General features: G+C 45.1%; 1 protein-coding gene across 9 annotated transcripts in view; it reads right to left on the bottom strand.

The window, feature by feature from the left end:
* GGT1 (gamma-glutamyltransferase 1) overlaps positions 1 to 19,701 on the bottom strand; it is a 61,500-nt gene that overhangs the window by 8,280 nt on the left and 33,519 nt on the right. For 6 of the 9 annotated variants that reach the window (XM_026859563.1, XM_026859560.1, XM_026859562.1 and 3 more), the window contains 4 exons: positions 2,953 to 3,120; positions 2,183 to 2,310; positions 1,857 to 1,946; positions 672 to 864 (listed from right to left, as the gene is read on the bottom strand). In XM_026859563.1, coding sequence (XP_026715364.1) covers positions 672 to 864; positions 1,857 to 1,946; positions 2,183 to 2,310; positions 2,953 to 3,116 — 575 coding nt within the window. In that variant the 5' untranslated portion in view covers positions 3,117 to 3,120. Of the gene's footprint in view, positions 1 to 671; positions 865 to 1,856; positions 1,947 to 2,182; positions 2,311 to 2,952; positions 3,121 to 19,701 lie in introns of those variants that run through there. The other 3 variants (XM_026859564.1, XM_026859565.1, XM_026859566.1) reach the window with 3 other exon arrangements.

The raw sequence follows: 19,701 nt of genomic DNA, 5'->3' as shown, positions 1-19,701 counted from the left end.
GGTAGAAGTACAGGAGATAGGCCCAGGCTGTACATCCCAATTGGATTGGAAATCAACCTGCAGCTGGCAGAGATTTTAAGGAAAAGTGAGGATTAAGCATGATCTCCAGTAGGGCTGGACACAGACACCAAGGGCTTCACAGTAAGAGAAAGTGGAGGAGCATTTAAAACCCTTCATGTTCATAGTCATTGCCAGAAGTGGATGGTCAGAGGCATCGCTTGAGGAAGGCTGACTGCAGAGTAAGAGATGACCCAAATTCCCACTGCCTGACAGCAGATGAGATGTTCAAGGAGACTCTGCAATTGCCCCAAATGCAGGTAAGATTAGCTTGGTGCACTTACAGCATGAGGAAAAGCTGGGGATTCAGAAAATACATTGCAATCTGATAGATTAATCCCAGCATGTACTCTATTTCCACCTTTGCTCAGACAAATGGACTTTAAGAGCAGAATTTATCTCCATTTAAAGGTCAGGACTGAACATTCCTAAAATTTGCCACATGATTTAGCACCTTTAGGTAGCTGGAATAACATCAGCAGGTACAGTGAGTACAGCCACTGGAGGGGAGGCACACTCCTCACAGATGCTACATTACACAAACACAGAGACTTTTCAGCTAGGATGCAGTTACCCCAAATTTCTCTGCACAGAACAGCAACTGCTCTACCTACCACAGTGAAGGATTTCTTTCAATTGACTCCTGTTTTGATTTGATGGCTGCTGCAAGGCCTTTCCCAATAGGGAATCCTTCTCTTGCCAACTTGATGCTGGGCAGAAACAGATCTTTCCATGCCAGTTTGCCATGACGTTTGTGAGCCAGTTCATACCCACGGATTTCTCCTGGAACAGCGATGGACAGTCCTCCTGGAGCAGATAAAGAATGTATTAGTCTTTCATAGCAAGAAAAAAAAAAACCACGAATTAAAGCAGTAGGAGGTAGAGCAAGCTTCTCCATCAGCCCTGGTTTTAGGCAGGGATTACATATACTATGACCAGCTCAGTGTATGCATACAGTGCTAAAAATTGTTCTGTCTGACATCTATGCCTACATATTCTGGACTGTTGAAACACCTCTGTCCTCCTGATGATAACTCAAGTTTTTATTGTCATTTCCCCTCAGTCGGCTCTGTACCAGAGAAAAGCTGCTCAGAACACAGAAGCTATCATAGCTGCCTGCAATTTCCAGTCCTTCAGAGGAGAACACCCTACAGTAACAGGACACAGACTGTGTACATACTTAAGCCAAAAACTTTGCTGTAGCATTTCAATGACAATTGCAATAGATTGATTACTTGTAGTAATCAGTGGTGCAGAGTTTTGCTTTGATCCTATTTTTATTGGCATCTCCCAGAAGCTCAACACACTTCTCAAACCCTCTCCAAGGTGCTGTTCCTCCTTGGTTACAGGAGTGACCATGAAGAGAACTAGTTAGTATTTCTTTCTATTTTTGATTAGAAAATACTTCCCTGAAAGGAAATTACTACTTCTTCTCTGGAGCCACTGAACCATTCGTTGAAGCCACCCCAAAAGGTATTTAGGGAGAACACTTGAACTGACAAGAACTAAGCTGATCCACAAAGATTTATTCAAAGAGGTGGGAAGGAAAGATGGCAGATATGGAACAGGTCATACTCAGTGCTTTGGATTCACCTGCAAGTGATGAGGTGACTGACTAGTTTATTATTTTTAGCTTCCTTGCCAGGACAGAGTTTGCAGATTGTGTAAGTAGAGGACATTTATAGGTGAGAAATCCTGTAGATCTTCAAGAGCCTAACCATAAGAGATGTTCTTAATTTAGACATGTCAGTAGCAGCTAAAGTTGGAGATGTGTGGTCCCCCCAAAGCCTTTGCCATACCTTTCAGAGAGAGCTGTGTGTTGTTCCCAAACATGTCCTCCGATGCTCTTTTTGGAGCCACCTCTCTTGCATTAATGATTTCCACTTTTCCTTTAATGACAGAGCAAGGAAGATGATGTTTAGCTCTGGTCTCAACACACAGGCATGGTCTCTGCTGAAGAAGTCTGATCAATGTGAGCCAGTTTCTTGGCAATTATTCTGAGGACAGCATGTTCTCCCAGAGTCTGTGAGAGTCAGTCTTTTACCTTCACTCAGGTAGGATAAATCACCTGCTTTAGATAAACAGTTCTCACACTGTTCCAGACGTGTATGGCCCTGTCCCTTACCTGTGCTGCTGTAGATGGTAAAGAAGAGGCCCCCTCCAATGCCCATGCTGTGAGCATTCATGAGTCCTACACAAAGCAGAGCTGCAATCGCAGCATCCACTGCTGATCCACCTTGGTGAAGGATGTCCCTGTGCAGCAGAAGAGAAGGCATCGTATGGTGACATGTTACAGTGTCTCAGCTACCTGTGAGCAGTGGAATCATCTTGTCAGAGCAGCTAGGACAGATCCTCTAATGCACATTTGTCCACACCCAGTCTACAGTTCCTTGGGAATAAGAAGTTTTGAGCTTTTGTCACTTTAGAGAACAGATCCTAATGGTCTAGGTGCAGACCAGAGCAGCCCTCATTAGAGACATTTCCAAACTAGCTTGGAAACAGAGATGTGTCCAAGTACTTGTGGGGACGGGCATCCCAGATACATTCATTACACATGAGAAATGACAACTCTCTGAGGAGCCTGAAATCTGCAGCACTTGCATCTAGAACTGGAGGACAGCTTGATAAATGCTTTTCAAAAGGAGCTTGAAAAGCATTTCTTGTTCCCATTGTTCATGCATCTAGGAAATCTTTGCCTTTGAGCGATTGCAGTAGCATTGGTCAGGCACGGTGAAAGACCAGGTTTTATTACAGCCTCCTCCTTCTATAGGGAGATTAGAGATTATCTGTGCTGGGCAACTGCCAGGCTTGCACCTGGACATCCGAGAAACAACAGTTTTGCCTTGTGCAAGAGCTGTCAGAGCTAATGAGAGTCACAGCACAATTAGCTGGTACCTTCCAATTATTGAGCACTGCCCCGCGTCTGTAGCCACAGCTGCCCTCTTATAAGTGTGTGTGTCCCCCACGTCAGAGCGCAGCCCAAAGAAGAGTCCCAGGAACAAGACGAGCCCCAGCAGGGCTGCAGTCAGGACCCCGGCCACCACATAGCGCTTCTTCATCTTCCTGTGGGAAGAGACAGGATCGTCAACCTTGCTGCTTTTGGGGCACATGGAAAGTAGGGAGCAGATGATCAGGCACAAGAACAGGCTTTTCATCTCTCATCTTTCACACCCACTGTTTCCCCCTCTATGCCCGGCAGCCAACAGCTCTGCATGTGGAAGGGTTTGGGAAGGAGTGGCCAGGGGAGGCGAGAGCCCAATTCTGGGGCTCTCAGTTTCATCAGGGCATGGCCTGTTTTGAAGCGAAGTAGAATACCAAGAGGGGAGGGGATGTTCAAGATGTCCTGCTACTGTTACCTTTCAGTGGTGAGAGGACAAATGATTGCTCTTTGTGACTTTATGCTCTGAGAATTTTAGACACTCCACAAGCAGTTAAGTTACTGCTCTGCTTGGGAGGACAGGGACCCAGTGTCAGACTGGATTTGATGTAGTTCCCAAATCAAGTCAGCAATACCAGAGACGTTTTACCAGATTCCCCCCTCCAACACACGCTGGCAAGCCCTTTGCCTCCTCTGTAATGTGATGGAGTCAAGGACTGCATCCTGCCCACACCCTGGAGGCAGGCTGGCTTTGCCAGGTGAGCAGCCATCTGTGTTGACCTCTTCCTCCCTACTTCATAGTCACAGAGTGAGGCTGCATAGATGACTTCTTCCCATTTTTCCAGCCCTCGCTTTTTAGCAGATTTCCGTGAGTTCTGAGCTGTGGGCAGTGAAGAGCTTCATCCTTCCCTGAACCTCTCATGAAGAGGGTCTCCCAAAATATTTCTTCACTCAAATTCATATCAAGACCTTTTCTGTGGGCATTGCTGGTACCATTTCTCTATGTCCCTGCCATATCTGTGCAGAACAACCATTCTAACAACTCCAAAGCTTTTACCAGCTTCCCCTTTCCCCATTACTGGCATACTATTTCCAGAGTGATCTACTTCAGTGAGCACGCCAGGGGCTCCTGGAAAGCCTTTGGTAGCAGCTCTGAAGTGTTACAGTACCAGCAATGAAAAGGCCTCAAACCAGCAACTATCACTTGGGTAAGAACCTGTCTTATAACAGGCAGGTAACCTCATACAGCAATAGCAAATTCATAGATGAGAAAGGAAATCAAAGGAGCAGAATATAATTGGTGTTAGTCATGACTCACATCATCTTCAGAGGTAAATTTTTTTTTAGAATTTGACTTTTAAATTTAAACTATTTTAAATACCATGTCTGTGAAGTCTCTGTCCAGATGCTTGTCAGGGACCAGTTCAAAACACATCTTAATCATTAGCAAGCAACCTTTGCCAAAGCTATTTGGCACACCCCAGTGTGAGCACAGCACCCCTTCCTGCTCAGGGCCCTTGGCCAGAGCACCTTTCCAATGAGCCCCCCACTTCCAGAGAGCAATACTCAGTGCTCACGTCTCCCAGCCCTGCGCACGGCTGTTCTTGGGGTGCACAGGGTTATAGTCCATCTGCGAGCCAGCACAGGACAACAAGGACCTCTCCAGGAAGCATATTCCAGATACACCCCAGGATGTGTCAAGAGCTACTGAGGGGATGGACAGGCACTGCCACCTTCTTGGGACTAACAGTTAGGAAATGCAGCTTGAACAGCTACTCTTTGACCCACTTCCTTTCCCATTACAGGATTGTTCCAGCAAAAAAGACCAAAATTCATCATATTGCCTTTAGGGACTAACTTCCCCCTGTGTGGTGCAGCTTTGGTTTTTCACCGTGAGTACTGTACTTGTGCAATAGTCAAGATGCCCTTTACCTTACCGAAAGATCTGCCATCCTGCGAGACAAGCTAATCCATGGCATGCTGGGTGAAGAGTGCACCCACCAACCCCACCCCCTGTAGATACCCAACAGCCTAAAGCAGAGCAGCCTCCAGCAGCGAGGGCACACTGGTTCCTTGCCGCAGCAGCACACGCAGCTTAGGGAGCAGTGAGTGTGCCAGAACTGCGTGAACTAGAGGAAACAGGCCAGGCCAGCCAAACCGAAACTTTTCTCAGAGGGAGGAGATTAGCAAGCACTGTCCCCTCAACCTCGCCCTCACTTCTGTTATTTAAATTAGACACATTTGGTATCCAAGCCCTGTATCTGTGAGTCAGTCTGAGCACTATAGATGTCCATCTCCAAGTAAAGCAGCTCAAACGCGGGTGTAAATCGACTGTATCTGTTCTGTAAACAAATGTCAACTGAGGGTAGTAAAAGGTAAATGGATAAAACCTCCTTCCAGGTTCTAGAACTTGATTTGCACTCAACTGCTTTTAAAAGAGATCAGTGGTGTTTGCAGAGCAATGACTGTGCAGGGAAACAGAGAAGCCATTGTGTCCCCAACAATAGCTCACACACAGCCTCGGAGTTTAGAGACAGTTTTGTTTGTTGGCAGAGGGAGCTCAGCTTCAGCACTGGCAGTCTCCTCCAGGCTTCACAAGAAATGCCATGGGATCTTTTATCTGTGCCCCAGCTAGGCAGAAGGTACTTTGTTTCATCTGAAGGCTGCTCTATGCTGGCTGTCCCGCAAGCCTGGGGTGACTCAAGCTCGAGGCTGATGTGTTAACCCATGGGCTCCTGGCTGGGGCTGCGCAGTTCTCCACGACTGCATGCCTCACTGCCAGGCTCCTGTAAAGATTTACTGCCTTGTCAGGCAAGTTATTCTGAGAGCAGGAGAGGAGAAGGGGAAACCTCAGATGGTACCTCTGCTCTCCCATCTTTCACCTCCTCTGGATTTGCATGACACCCATGAGCATCTCCCGTGGACCCGTCAGAGCTCCCCACGGAGTGCCCAGCTGCCCGGTGAGTGCGCAGACCTTGAAAAGGGCCCTCCAGCCCACCTCAGGCACAGCTCCGGCCGCTGCCAGCCCCCAAGGCGAGGATGAGACACACGCCACTGGGGACAGGAACCAAGCACACACACTTCTGTGAAGAGACACCAATTGCTGGGCGCTGCCCCTGCACTGCTCTGTGGTACGGGGTTGCCCAAGTGGGGCCAGAAAGAGGGAATGCCCTTAATAGAAGTGCATCTGTACAATCTGTCAGATTGATCCTGCTAAGGAAGAAGCAGATGTATGAGTAAAGATCTGCAGCTTCCTCTTCTTCAACGGTACAGAGAGCAAACTCAGCTGAGGATAATCCTCTCCACCTTAGCTGCCAGCTCAACTCCCATAAACTCCTTAACCTGTTTCAGGCTGACCCTGGAGGGAAGCATCCCTTGCACAGTCCTACCTTCCTAACTGTGGCACAGCAGAGAGCTGAACAGGCTTTTTGTTTGCAGTACAGCAATTGGGAGATGGATCAGGAGCCTGCAGATACCCATTCTCTAACCCACCTCTCCATGCCTGCCCTGTGCCCTGCACTGCAGGAACAGCTGAGTTTTTGTACCAATGGTTTGAGCCTCGGCTCTCAAGTCAAGTCCCCACACTGATTTATTGTTGGGAGTGGAGCAGCAGCTGTGGGCCACCACCTGAGCTGGCTTCCCAGCTACTGTCTGCTGAGGCTGGCTTTAACCTCCAGCTCTCTGCCAAATTCAGCTGTTTGGAAGCTTGGCTAGCACTTCAGTCACACAGCACTGCTTGGCAGCAGCAATAGGTCTCCAGGAGAGAGGGGCTATAAAACCATTAAAAGCAATATGATTTTTTTCCTCACTGTTAGAAAGGTCCAACAACCAATCCTACCCATGGAATTTAAAATGTTGCCTGATAGTCTGTCTTAATTTATATTAGGAGAGGAGGAGGACCAGCAAGAAGCAGAGTTATGCTTGTATGAGCAACCCCATTGGGCTGTATTCAGATGTGTCACAACATTCACAACCTTATTTAAAAATGGGGGTTTTGAATTAAAAGAGCCCCAGTGCAACAGGCTAGCCAGCGTCAGGCAGGGCACACAGGGTCTGCCATTGCTGCCAAGAGGGCTGGGGCACACTACAGAGGTGACCACGCCATGGTCAGGGAAAGCACCAGGAGAACCAAAAGAGGAGAAAGAGGAAACGTACCAGCCAGAAAGCAGGGGAGAGAGAACAGTGGGATATCAGAGGATGACAAAGGAGTCCAGGTATGGTGAGGCACTGCCTTGTTCTTGAATGAAGTAATGAAGGAAGCATCCACTGACAACGCCTAAAACTTTAACCACAAACTTTAACCCAATGGGCTTCTGCTTTAAAGCCATCTTGCAACAGCTGCATACCTCAGCATCCACTCCTAAGAGTTCCTTTTGCTCTCACTGCCAGCCCAGGAGCCAAAACTTGGCCATTGGCTTTGAGACATCCATCCTTACTTTGCCCAGACAGCACGTGTTATGCAAGGATAGATTGGACGTCTTGTCACATCAGCTATGCTCTTCTGATAAAACTCAAACTCTAATCCATATCAATAACATTTTCATATTTAATTGATAACAAACAGTTGAAATAATGCTTTCATACTCTACTGTTGTATAGAGTGAACTGTCAGTGACTTTTGAGTGAGAACGTATGTAAAGTGAACAGCCACAAGACTGCCACAGGGCCCAGGAGCCCAAGCCAACAGAGGCCTTGAAACAGCTTGGTAGCAGGTGCCCAAGGGCTGTTCACACAAATGTCCCGTTACTGATCCAGCATTATGTGACAATCTAATGAAGGTGCCTACAACTGATCATAGGGGTGGATCCATCTCTAAAGTGTATATAAGACTGTAAGAGAGCTAATTACGCCGATGCCACACTTCAGGATTGGGTACGCAGAGTCGATCACTGACACCCTGTCTTGCTACAGGTGTAGGCACTGTTTGACAGGACAGGCTACTCATTCCCAAGGGCTCTTCCCAGCACCCTGCCAGGGCCCCAGATCATATTCAGAGGTCAAGAGTTATTACATCCATCCTTGTGCTAATGGCTGGGGGGGGTCCACATCAACTACCAGGCTGGTGCTTGTTCCCCGCACCATTATTGCCTTACTTTCCTCATCACTGGGGGCTCACTGAGAGATAGTGTCATGAAGAAAAGATATTATTCCTTTACCTGTGGGAAGCCCTTGCACTCAGGGTCTGTGTGCACACCCAGTTAGCCAGAAGACAATTCAAATTCCCAGGTATCATTGTGCCAACCATATCAGTAAAGACAACAGTCAGCAACTTCTGCTTTCATCTGCAAAATTATCCAGGGTCATCAGCCTCCGAGCAGCTAATTAGCTGGGGTTATCTGCTCCAAGAGAGCTTGCACTGAAGAAAATTAGGACAAAACCAATATAGAAAGTATACTGGGACTGTTCATGGCTATTTCTGGTGAGTTCAGCTTTTCTTCCACTTCTGAAAGGAGAAAAGTTTGCAAGATCTATTTGTTGTTTCAAGCTATCCAGTTTGTATTTTGCTTATATATCTGTTTTCTAGCAGTTCTGCAAGATTTAGTATGACCTGGATAACTAAATAGGGTCTTTGCCCCTTTCCTACTAAAACTGGTTGTTAAGCCTTCCAGGGCATGTTATGCCTTCTCACACACCAGATCCAAAGCTTAGGCTGCCCATTCCCCATCACCCACTCCTCATTACACAATCTACAGTTCTTGGGTTCTGGCAGGCTAATATATGCCATGATTACCCAAAGGCCAGAGGATAAACACCTTATACAACAAGGATTTTTATGAAGATTACAAACGTAGCTGTAACATTAAGCCTGCTTCCTGCCTACGAGGTCCAAGCTCTCCCATTGCAATGAGGTCTTTGGATCTCACCACAAATAGTCCCCCAATAGCGGTGGGTGAGCTGGTGCAGGCTGTACATATCTTTACTCTTGGGTTGAACTGGGATGGCTCAGATGCAGTGTTTCTACCCACTAACATGTTTGTGTTGGCCCAGATGGCAGAAAGCTTTGTAACTTTGGAAGCAATACGTTCACACTTGCTCTTCTATGGCATTGTTAAGAGAGACAAACTTCCTGAGCGCTCTCTTTTTGAGAACAGTCCCAAAAGAAAAAGGTTTGGTTTCCTGTGCCTTCTGTCCTGTACTCACACACAAAGGTCTGGTCCCACAGGACTCTGGCTCCGCTACTAACCAGGCAGGCAGATGGAATCTCCTATCAGGTACTGATCTTCACGGTGACTAGCAGGCATTTTTCCCATAACTATTTCTACCTTGTCCGCACAATGCCTTCTAGAGACTTTAAACAAGTTATTAACAACCACCTCTTGTATCTAAGGAAATAATTTCCTACTCAAATCTCACACAGATTTCTGTAGAAAACTGTGACTCAAATATTGAAGTATCTGGCATTCAAAATGAGCAGATATTTTAAGTCTAGACAATTCTAGGCCACACAATGAGACAGGAGATATGTTCTGGTATTAAGCTGGAACTCAAACCGATGAAGTTCTTGTACTTATCCATCACAAAATATTTAAGCTGAAAACTTATATCATCTTCATCTCTACCAGTGATAAGGGATCTAACGCAGAGTTCAGCCAAGCCATGAAGAAGCCCAAAGAGGCTTCCAAATTCAGATCTAGGCAATGTCCTGCCCAGAGCAGGGAGACAGAGCAGTCCCTGGAGAATTACAGTAATTCCAGTCAACTCAGTGAAAAGCCTTCCTCAGAGCTGGCGCCTCCATGTCGGTTCCTGCCCAACTGGCCTGTGCCCTCTGTGACTCGCTGCCTCCCTCCCCTCAGATGCAGGTTAAAAACCTTTAGCACATTGAGGGCTCATGTGCATACAGATGAATTTTAAGCAGACAGACCTCAGTGCAGATCAGTGGTCCCTACTTATTGCTGTGATGTCAAGGCAGAGATAATTGGGCAAAAAGTCCCTGAATAAAGCAACCTGTTCCACCATGCTGCTCACAAAGAGAGCTACCGTAACCAAGATTTGCAACTCCTCCATAGGAGCTGGGTTTTCTGAAGCTTAATGGCATGTAGTGCTCTGTCCAATATAAGATCAGAGTTCACTGAAAAAGAGACAATAATTTCCTCTTGAAGCAAATTTTCTCCCAGAAAAACTTTCATGTTTTCCTACAAAAATTTTAGCATCAGATTCCACATTTTTTTTTATTTTAAGACACTTCAGCATAAACTATGAAGTAAAAAAATGCCGAAAGGCAAAATAAAGGCAAACGGTTTTCACAGTGTATTCTAGTTGGGGACCTCCCAGAAATCCAGAACTGGAAAGCTCAATCTCAAAAATGCAAGTTATCAAAATAAAATTTTATAAACTCATTCAGAACATCACTGTTACATTCACTCCCAATTTAAAATCAAAATGCCTCATTAAAATAGTTCTATTCTCCCAACTGTTGCAAAAGATGTTTTCAGGTGCTCTTCTGCCCTTAAACTACAAGTTGTTTATTAGACCTGAGCATATTCAGACTTGTTAGTCAGGTCCTATCATTCTCTTCTGGCAAGCTTTAATCTGATACGTTAAAAAAAGTCACAGTGTCCCATATTCTACCAAATAAGAAATCCCACACAGCACTTCCAGGCCAATGGAAGTGGCTTAATGAAGGTAATTTCTAAATCCCCCTTACCTCTCAAGAGTATTTTCAAGTCCGTCCTGTCCTTCTGCACAGATCTTTATGTACTGATAGCCTTTGAATATCCTTTATCAAGCAGTGAACCCCTTTCTAGGAACAGTAGCAGTAACCTCTAGCAGTAACCTCGTAGCAGTAACCACTTATCTTCCCTTAAGAGCTTTTCAAAACATACCATACTATTTGATATTTGTACTACTCTGCTCACGGAAATTAACCCATTGAAACTCATTACGCTGCAATTCACAGTACCAGAGGAATGCAGAAGTAATCATTGACTAGGTGAAGAGTCAAGAACCCACACCTTTTAAAATGCATATTTTAGCATCCACAAAGGTTATGTATCACCAGCAGAGTAATCCTATTGGGTTTGGTTACTGTGTGGTGCAAATGTGAGTATTCCCAAACCTCATTGCTAGCTCTTAAATTCTGATTAAGATGACCACATATTTGCTCAGTTGCTTAAGTAGGAGTGCCCCCATCTCCCCATGGTCACGTACCCTCACACCCCTCTTGCCTAACCAGCTGGCACCCTTGTGGGTCAAAAAGAGACTGAATTTTAAGTGTGTCTGTACCTTGCAGCTTAAACCCAGACACCCTGACAGATTCAGCTGTGCTTCTATTTGGTGGGAATAACCATTCTGCCAAGTGTGAGTGACTGTCTGCAATACAAGGGCACCTGATCAGCTCGTGTATCCGTTCTCCAGCAATCATGGTCACACACTACCTTAAATTGGTTTAGTTTGGATTAATACTCCAGATGCACTGAGAAGATGCAGTGCCTGTTCTGCCATCCCTGCTCCCACAGCAGCACCCTCTGGCAGGGAAGATGGCAGAGCAGGAGGGTAGGGGTGAAGAAACCTGCCCTCCATCGCTAAACTTCACTGAGGCTTTTAAGCAAAAATCCTACATGTCTGCTTGTGCTAAGTCTGGAAGCACATTTGCATCCCAAAGGCTGCAGCTCACCTGCTGTTGAACAGTAGCATTGTAGCACAAACCCCAGTAGCAACCCAGACTCATGGTAATGAGCTGCACCAACTGTCTTTGGACTCTAAGGACTCAGCTACTAAAGCTTACGCCACTGCTGCTGTCCATGGCTTGGTATAAACCTCAGCCCCAGCTCTGAACACAAGAGCTGAGTGCCCATCCAGAATGTAGCACAGGCAAATCACAGCTTGCCTGTAACTTGGGCACAGCAAGAATTCAAGCCCGCACGTCCTAAGTCTGAGTTTTAGCCAGAAGGCTGTCCTGCAAACGCAGGACGAAGCGAAGTCTGCCTGGATGCCAGTCGGCACTGCTAGATGCTATCGTTTGACCTAGCAGGATCAGTCAAGTGGTTAATGTCTCAATTCCAAACCTGTCCAGTCCCTCTGCCCCACTCCAACCTTTGATACACTGGATCTTTACTTTCTTCAGAAGGATGGTGGCTATACTATAATGATTCATTAACAAACTTTGGCCTAGCTCCAAGAGTACAAATTTTTGAGAACATGAGCCATGTTTCCTCTGCCTAAAAATACATCTTCTTTTCTGTATTACCAACAAAACTGAGTTTGTTTAACATTTACATTTGGTAAAATCAGTATTACAAAACATGAGCATTCCAGCCTTGAGATATTTGGAAGAGATTTAGTATGTGCCCATCTTCCAAAGAGGACTTTTACATACTCCTTTCAAGACATTGCATCTAAAGGGCAGATTCCTTCAGTTCTATTGCTATTGTTCAAGAAATCTTGAGCAAAATGAAAGCTTTCTGGAAAGTAGGTGCTGGCACAGAAAATATTCTGCAGGCTCAGAAGGATTTGACATACCAGCTTTTTCTACTGGCCAGTCTGAAGTACACATGCAGAGTCCAGGCCATATTCAGATAGTAACACATACCAGTCTCACGGTGTCTAATTTATTGATGGAAGACCCTCATGCTCCACAGAAAAAGAGTGTGGCAGGAGCTATTCCAAACCAACTGTCCTCTGAAAAAGCAGACACTGTGGAAAGGTATCTGCCTTCTGCCCCAAACAAAGTGAACTGCATTTTCAGTCTGTCACACCTTTAATATGAAATGATGAATATTTTATAGTGGAATTTAAGATGCAGTCTACTAAACTGAACCCTTTTCAAGCCCATAGGTTTGATGCTACCAGGTTTTATGCTTAATAGCAACTTTAGAACTATAAAACTATGTCCCTGAAGTAAGTCTAGATCAGAAGTGTCTCCCTGTCACCACATTTGTCTCAGAGGTACAAGGTGACACAGAAAGGCTGCCAGCTGTAAGAAACCCCTGTTCTAAATCATAATTATCCAACTGTTACTCTTTGCCCCCACTGCTGAAAGGCAAGTTGTACAACAGTAAGCCACCAAAATTAAGCAAATTCCTATGTCCTTCTACAAGGGCAATGCAGTCTCATCTGTGGCATGTTCTTACCAGCACAGAGCTGGAACAAGTCTGATGCTCCTCAGCAAGTTACTCTTTCACTTATGCACAAGTAGAGTTAGGATGGGGTCATAGAAAGTTATGAAACCTGAAGTTAATGTTTCTGGTTCTAATAGGTTTCTATGTACAGGTTGCACTATGCACAACTACCTCATTTCAGTTGTACATAGTCTTTGGGAACTGTCAAGTATCTCTGTCTAGTCATTAATATAATAGAGAGTCCTGTTATAACTCAGTCTTGCCTGTTTCAAGCAGCAAAACCACACCTCAAACAGTTATACCATGTTTAAGGCAGGTTGCTGCCTTGTTAATCTCAATTTGTTACAAAAAAAAAGAAAAAAGTACTTCTTGCAGGGCTTGCCACCTCTTTCCTTTTGTGATGTTCATGGCGTGGTCATTTTTAACGTTCTCCAGACATCAGCTTGCACTATTACATGGAAACATGAGCAACAGAGTGAAATCTCCATTTATTCCTCCTTGGAAAGGAGTTCATCCTTCAGCGTGTGAATCAACACCTTCACAGCTCTTGTTATAAAACTTGCAGATACTGAAAAGCATCAAGCAACCTGAAAGCACTTCTGGATATTTTTTCTTTTTGCTTCTTCCTCCACCCCATATTGATTTTTTCCATCGGTATTTCATGAAGCAACACTAGTAAGGACTCACACAATGCAGATTACACAAGCACATCTATTGTTCAGACCCCTCCTTTATATGTCAGAACATGAAATTCAAGGTCTCCATTTCCTGATGTTTTAACTAATGCATTATTAAAATAGAAGGTGTTACAAGATGTCCTCATTTTGCAGTCTATGAGGAAGTCTTTCCCCTCTAATAGAGCAATGTTGCAATCCAATACTACCTGAATGTAAGCATCAAATAGTACCAAGTACCCGGTAACATAAAGATGTTAACAAACATGTGAGGCTTCTAAATAAGAGTTTCTTTTCTGACCCCTCGTTCCACTCTTCCACATGTAGAGCAACCAGTGGAAGTTAAGTACCAGCTGCACAGGTAGCAGGCAGTTCTAACTTAAGCTAAATGCCACACAAAAACCACTGATACAAAAAAAGATCACTGCTGAAAAAGCTCTGGGAAACAAGTTACTCGGTGAGACGCTTAAGAAAAAAGGTACTTTAGGAACTGGAAAAGTTGCCCAGAGTGCAACAGGTCAGACTGACTAAGAGCAGGAAGACAACAGCTGACTTTCAGGGCTGAAACTAAATAAGCAGATGTTTGTCCACAGCCAAAGCACCTCCTTCCCCTCCAGTGAGAGTTGCTTCCAGTGTAACACACCTGCTCAAAGAGGAGAAACCCACTAAACCCACATGCTCTCATTTTATGAAGTCTGGTTTCCCATAATCATCCACAGGTGCACACTCCTCCCTGGGGCAAAGGTAAGTGAAATGAAAGATAACTGGTAAATGGGAAGGTTTATTAACCATTTTTTGCCAGCCCAGGTCTGGTTATGTTTTTCTACCCACACACATAACTGTTATGGTTGAACCCCAGATGTCAACTAAGCACCACACAGCTGCTCGCTCACTCCCCCACAGTGGGATGGGGGAGAGAATCAGGAGTGTAAAAGTGAGAAAACTTGTGGGTTGAGATAAAGACAAGTAAGTAAAGTAAAATCCATGCAGGCAAGCAAAACAAAACAAGGAATTCATTCACCAGTTCCAATTGACAGGCAGGTGCTCAGCCATCTCCAGGAAAGCAGGGCTCCATCACATGTAACAGTTACTCGGGAAGACAAAACACTATCACGGCAAATTCCTCCCCTTCCTTCTTCTCCCAGCTTTATATGCTGAGCATGACATCCTATGGTATGGAATATCCCTGGGGTCAGTTGGGGTCAGCTGTCCCAGCTGTGTCACCTCCCAACTTCTTGTGCACCCCCAGCCTCCTTGCTGGTGGGGTGAGGAGCAGAAAAGGCCTTGACTCTGTGTGAGCCCTGATCAGCAACAGCTAAAACACCCTTGTATTATCCAGTACAAATCCAAACCACTAGCTACTATGAAGAAAATTAACTCTATCCCAGCCAAAACCAACACATAACTGAAGTAGTGTTACTGAATGTTGTGGTGCGACAGCAGATGAGGCTCCTTGGTGGTTGGAGGCGTTGCTTGATTGCCGTGCAGAAGGAACAGTGATTTATCTTTGACAAAGACACCTGTCCAGTGTTCAAAGAGGGAAAGTTCTGAAAAGGCCTTTTGAGATTGCATTTTTCTGACATCAAGGATTCAGGCCACTGGCACATTAATAAAATTGTTATAATCCCAATAGATTCTGATTCTTGTAAAGCAATTCTAATCCTAATGATATTCCAGATGTAGACGAGAGCTAAATCTAAAGGAATATGATGATTAGACAGTGATATAAGATACTCAAATGGATTAAAACAGGTATACTGGTACACAGATTATATAGCTTAGGTTATAAGAAGGGTCAGCGCAAAAAGCTATTTCCTGAGCTATTTCACAGAAATAAGGTATTTTGTAGAACGGGTATTCCTACATCTTGTATTATCTTGCTCTGCCAGATAAAGAGGATGTATGCGTGAAAGAAATAATGGCTTACTAGTGGTATTCTGGTTTGTAAGAGCACTTTCTTGATTTTGATAATAAAGGATGCTAAGCCTTATTTCCTATTTTCTATTCAAATTACTTTCTATAACTCAGTATGCCCAAGTGAGCCTAATGACAGTAACAAGGACCAATTCATTAAACCTTATCTCATTTCAACTCCTATCAGACAATAAATGCGAACCTTCCACTCCTCCCTTCCAGAGAAAGGTGTCTCTCCTCTGTTCAAGGCTTGTTTTCTTTTATCCCTTTTCCTCAATTTATTATCTTTCTGCTACCTAGACTCAGTATTAGCTCATAAATTTTATGTCAAGCTCCAGTTTCCAAAATTGACACCAATCTGTACTATTTATTTATGAAGCTCTTTCATCTTTGCAAAGCCTTTCTGCCAGGCCACCAAAGGGACTGTTCTTGCAGCTAACAGACCAGACCCGCCTTTCCCCGCAGCTGCCAGCAGTTGCCTCAGCAGTCCCACAGTCCCACACAGCTTCCCCCCAACCTCACCATCCTGGAATAAAAGAGGGAAGAGGGATACTGAAGAAAGAGGTGGGGAAAGAAGAGGGAATAATGTGGGCAAAAGAATAAAACCCAAACTGGTGGAAGGGAAAAACAGAGGAGGCAGATAGGAGGAGAAAAAGGACTAAAGAGTAAGAAAGGGGGAAAAAAACAAACAATGCCCACTCTCAAGGCTAGAGGCTTTCTTTAGTTTAGCCTGACTGCTGCAGTTGGACCTATCCTTCACATGTACATTTAAGCTCTCACAGATGAAATTTGGACTTTCTTGGTGCTCTGCAGAAGGGCTTATTTAATGTTATTTCCATAGCAGGTAACTATTTTATAGGCTGTAGAACATCTTGACAGGGGAGGAAAAAAGCACCATACCAAACAAAAAACTTAGATTCCAAAATAATAAATGAACTTTAGATTGTATTCACTGAACATGTTTCCACAGATTTCAGCAGAACTCGCACCTCAGTTTCCAACAGAAAAACATTTGTAGCTACCTGCTTAAATTCACCTACTTTTGCTAAATCAAGGCTCTAGAGATACACGAGTGTCTTAACTGCCATGGGGCTGGGTTGAATAATTTTACCTCTCCTGGAGTATCCATGGACTGACTCCTGCTTGTTGTGGACAACTGGATCAGAAAACACAGCCCCAGGACTGGGACCTTGAGCTGGATTAGAGAGAAGAGCCCTAGTCCCAGAGAGCCCACCTTTGGCATGTTAGAAGGGCTTCAGCACAAACAAACAGCTACATGGAGACTGAGTGGCTTTTCAGTGGGGGATGTTGTACCTCTTCCACTAGAGAGGTAACCAGAGCTGTTGGAGTTAGCTTTAGTAATCCGCAGGAGATGGAGATACTGTAGCATAAGAAACAGCCAAGAGCAGGAGCAGGCCTTTGTTTTCCAAGCACACATAGGAGAGGGCCATTCTTTTCGTTTGGGTAATGAGCAAAGAGTCTTCTGGGTGCTGTTCTGGTCCTTTACGTGTCTAAATATTCATTTTCCTGGGCTGAATCGATTCCTTCTCACACAAATACAGTTGCCCTTGAAAGTTCTTTGCAACAGGAATTTCTTTACAAAGAACTAAATGTGGCCTGCTTGGTTTATTTCAGGACAGTTTTTTCTGCTTCACAGGCCAGTTTCCCCATACATGACTAATCCCCTGACAGCGATTTGCTGAGTGCTCTCCCTGCTCTGCATCGTGAGCTCTATTCTCTCCCACAGCACTGCCCTTTCACTCTGCTTCTGGAAGACTCCCCCTGCATCATCCCACTGTCCCTGCAGCTTTTCTGGCTCTGCACCTGCCTCCTGGCCTTCCCCCTTGCTACCAGGTAAGAAACCTGCCAGTGTTTGACCTCCCTTCCCAACAGGGTTTGCAATTTCCCGGTTACCACTCAGAAGCACAGAATGATGTGGGAAGAGGAGGTATGCAAGGTCTGTGGATTTCAGCTCACTCCTTAGACCTAGCTTTCTCTGAAGAGAACTACTTGCCAGCAGGACAGTGACTTACGTAAGAATTTCTTATCTTTAGGATCCCATGAAATCTGCCTTCCAGTGTTTGTATAACTCTGACCTCTGATAGTTTTGAGAGTCTTTCCTCTGTCAGACTGCTAAAGCAGCACTTCTCTTATCAGCCTGCCATGTCACTCACACTACATGCAAAACCAGGGTCAGATTGTGACTCAGTCTTACAACCCTACATACCAACCTTTTCATAGACCTTTTCAACCCAGTAAGGAATGAAGATCAAGATCAAGTTGGGTGGTAGATAGGGTACCTTCAAAGGGTTGGATGGGCCACACAGAGGTGAAATATCTTACCTGATGACCTGATTGAGTTCCCAGGTCACTAGACTCAGTTCCTTTCTCTGATCTCATCCTCTGTCAGAAAACCCAATTCCTCTTGAAGCCATCAGTTCATGTACTGCTGACCCTATCAAGTCACAGTGTTAAGCAGCTCCCCTAAGGGGTATTCAGATTGCCAGGACAGAGACCCTGCTGCCTGTCACCTGGCCTTCGTTAACTGAGAGAGTTCAAAGTCAACACAGTAGATCAAGACCTGGAAATCCCTATAAAAGAGAAACACTTGCTCTTCAAACCTGAGCCTGAAGGCTTGTGAAACAAAGGTACACTTTAATAAAGTACGATTAATGAGCTGGAAAAGTACATGATAAAAGGAAAGAAACAACTCCTCTATTTCACACCCCAATCCAACCAAAATATGGAGATGATAAGATAAAATCATGCTGTTTACTCACTACTTTAAAAGCTCTGTTCTCTCTGGGTACAGTTCACCTTCAGCTAGTGACACCAAAAGAAGGTGCTTCTGCCTTGCTCTCTTGCCCCTTGTTCCCCAAGGGCTCCCAGAAGCAGGGTTTTCAGAAGCAAGATCAGCCACACAGATCCGAGTGGCAGCAAGGCTTTATACACGGGAGTGGTCAGAAGGGGAGGGTGATGTAATGAAGCCGTATCTTGGAGCAGTAAAGGCATGCCACCCTTCCCCCTCCCCATCCCTGAAGAATTGCTGGCCTAGAGGGCAAGCTCAGAACAGAGTGGTCAGACACTTTCCATCTCATACTTTCTCACGGTAAAGGGAACAGCATAGAGGGTGGAGAACAAGGAAAGATCAGACTTGAATGGAGACAATACTTTGATGTTGGGTAGTCCCAGGAGTCAATCTGTACTGGCAAAGTTGTTTCTTTCCTTTTCTTCATGCATCAACAATACTCTGCCAGCTGCTGATTTTGCCCATGGCACAAGCCCTGACAGCAAGGACTCCCTCAGCATTAGAGCACTGTTGCCACCATGCCCACCCTGTTAGGGAAAATCCCATTCCTGCACTCTTCGAAGTTAGCTGATGCTGGAGCACTGCCCAGCTCCATGGCCACAGGGACTGGCAGCTCTGTGGAGAAGGAACGTGCATCCCATAAAACGTCGTGTCCTGGACACTGACCTGGGGAGGCTCTTGAGAGGCACATCCTGCCCTTCACCAGAGGAAGTCTTGTAGCCTGTGAATGGAGAGGAAATCTCTCAAGGATGTACCATTGCTCTCCAAAGGGAAAATAATTCATTTTCAACTTCCTTCAGTACAGTTTTGTTGATCTTTCACTGAAGGGTTTGTTTGACCATGAAAAGCCATGTCATGCATTAGAACAAGGTTTGACTGATTCAGAGCTTATAAATTATTGGTTGAGTCTCTCTGGAATAGCTGTATAAAGGAGATGCCAAATCTAACAGAACACGTGTGTGTCTTCTCAGCTGAGGCAACTAGAAAAGGCAGGAGCCAGCCCAGGCTTTCACAAAGTGGAATTCAGAGTTGCTGTCACCTACCAGCAACGGCACCAAGATCTGCAGTATCATGCAACAGCAGCCAAATAAACGCCACCAGCTCATAGCATCAAAATCCCGCACCGACAGGAACCTCCATGGCTAGTTCTTAGGTTTGGGTGTGGAAGGGAGATGTAGGAATGACTCTTGCAAGCAGAGCTGCTTGTGCAATGCTCAGTGAACTGGACTGGAGAATGATCTCACTTTTCCCCCTTCCCAGATTTTATTTTTCAGCCAGAGATCTCCCCTATCCTCTTCACATAACACTGTG

The sequence above is a fragment of the Athene cunicularia genome (genome assembly GCF_003259725.1).
Source record: "Athene cunicularia isolate RWA chromosome 15 unlocalized genomic scaffold, athCun1 chr15_part1, whole genome shotgun sequence".
Taxonomy (NCBI): domain Eukaryota; kingdom Metazoa; phylum Chordata; class Aves; order Strigiformes; family Strigidae; genus Athene; species Athene cunicularia.
Note: the sequence above shows the minus strand (reverse complement) of the source record. Positions and strands in the feature narration are given on the sequence as shown.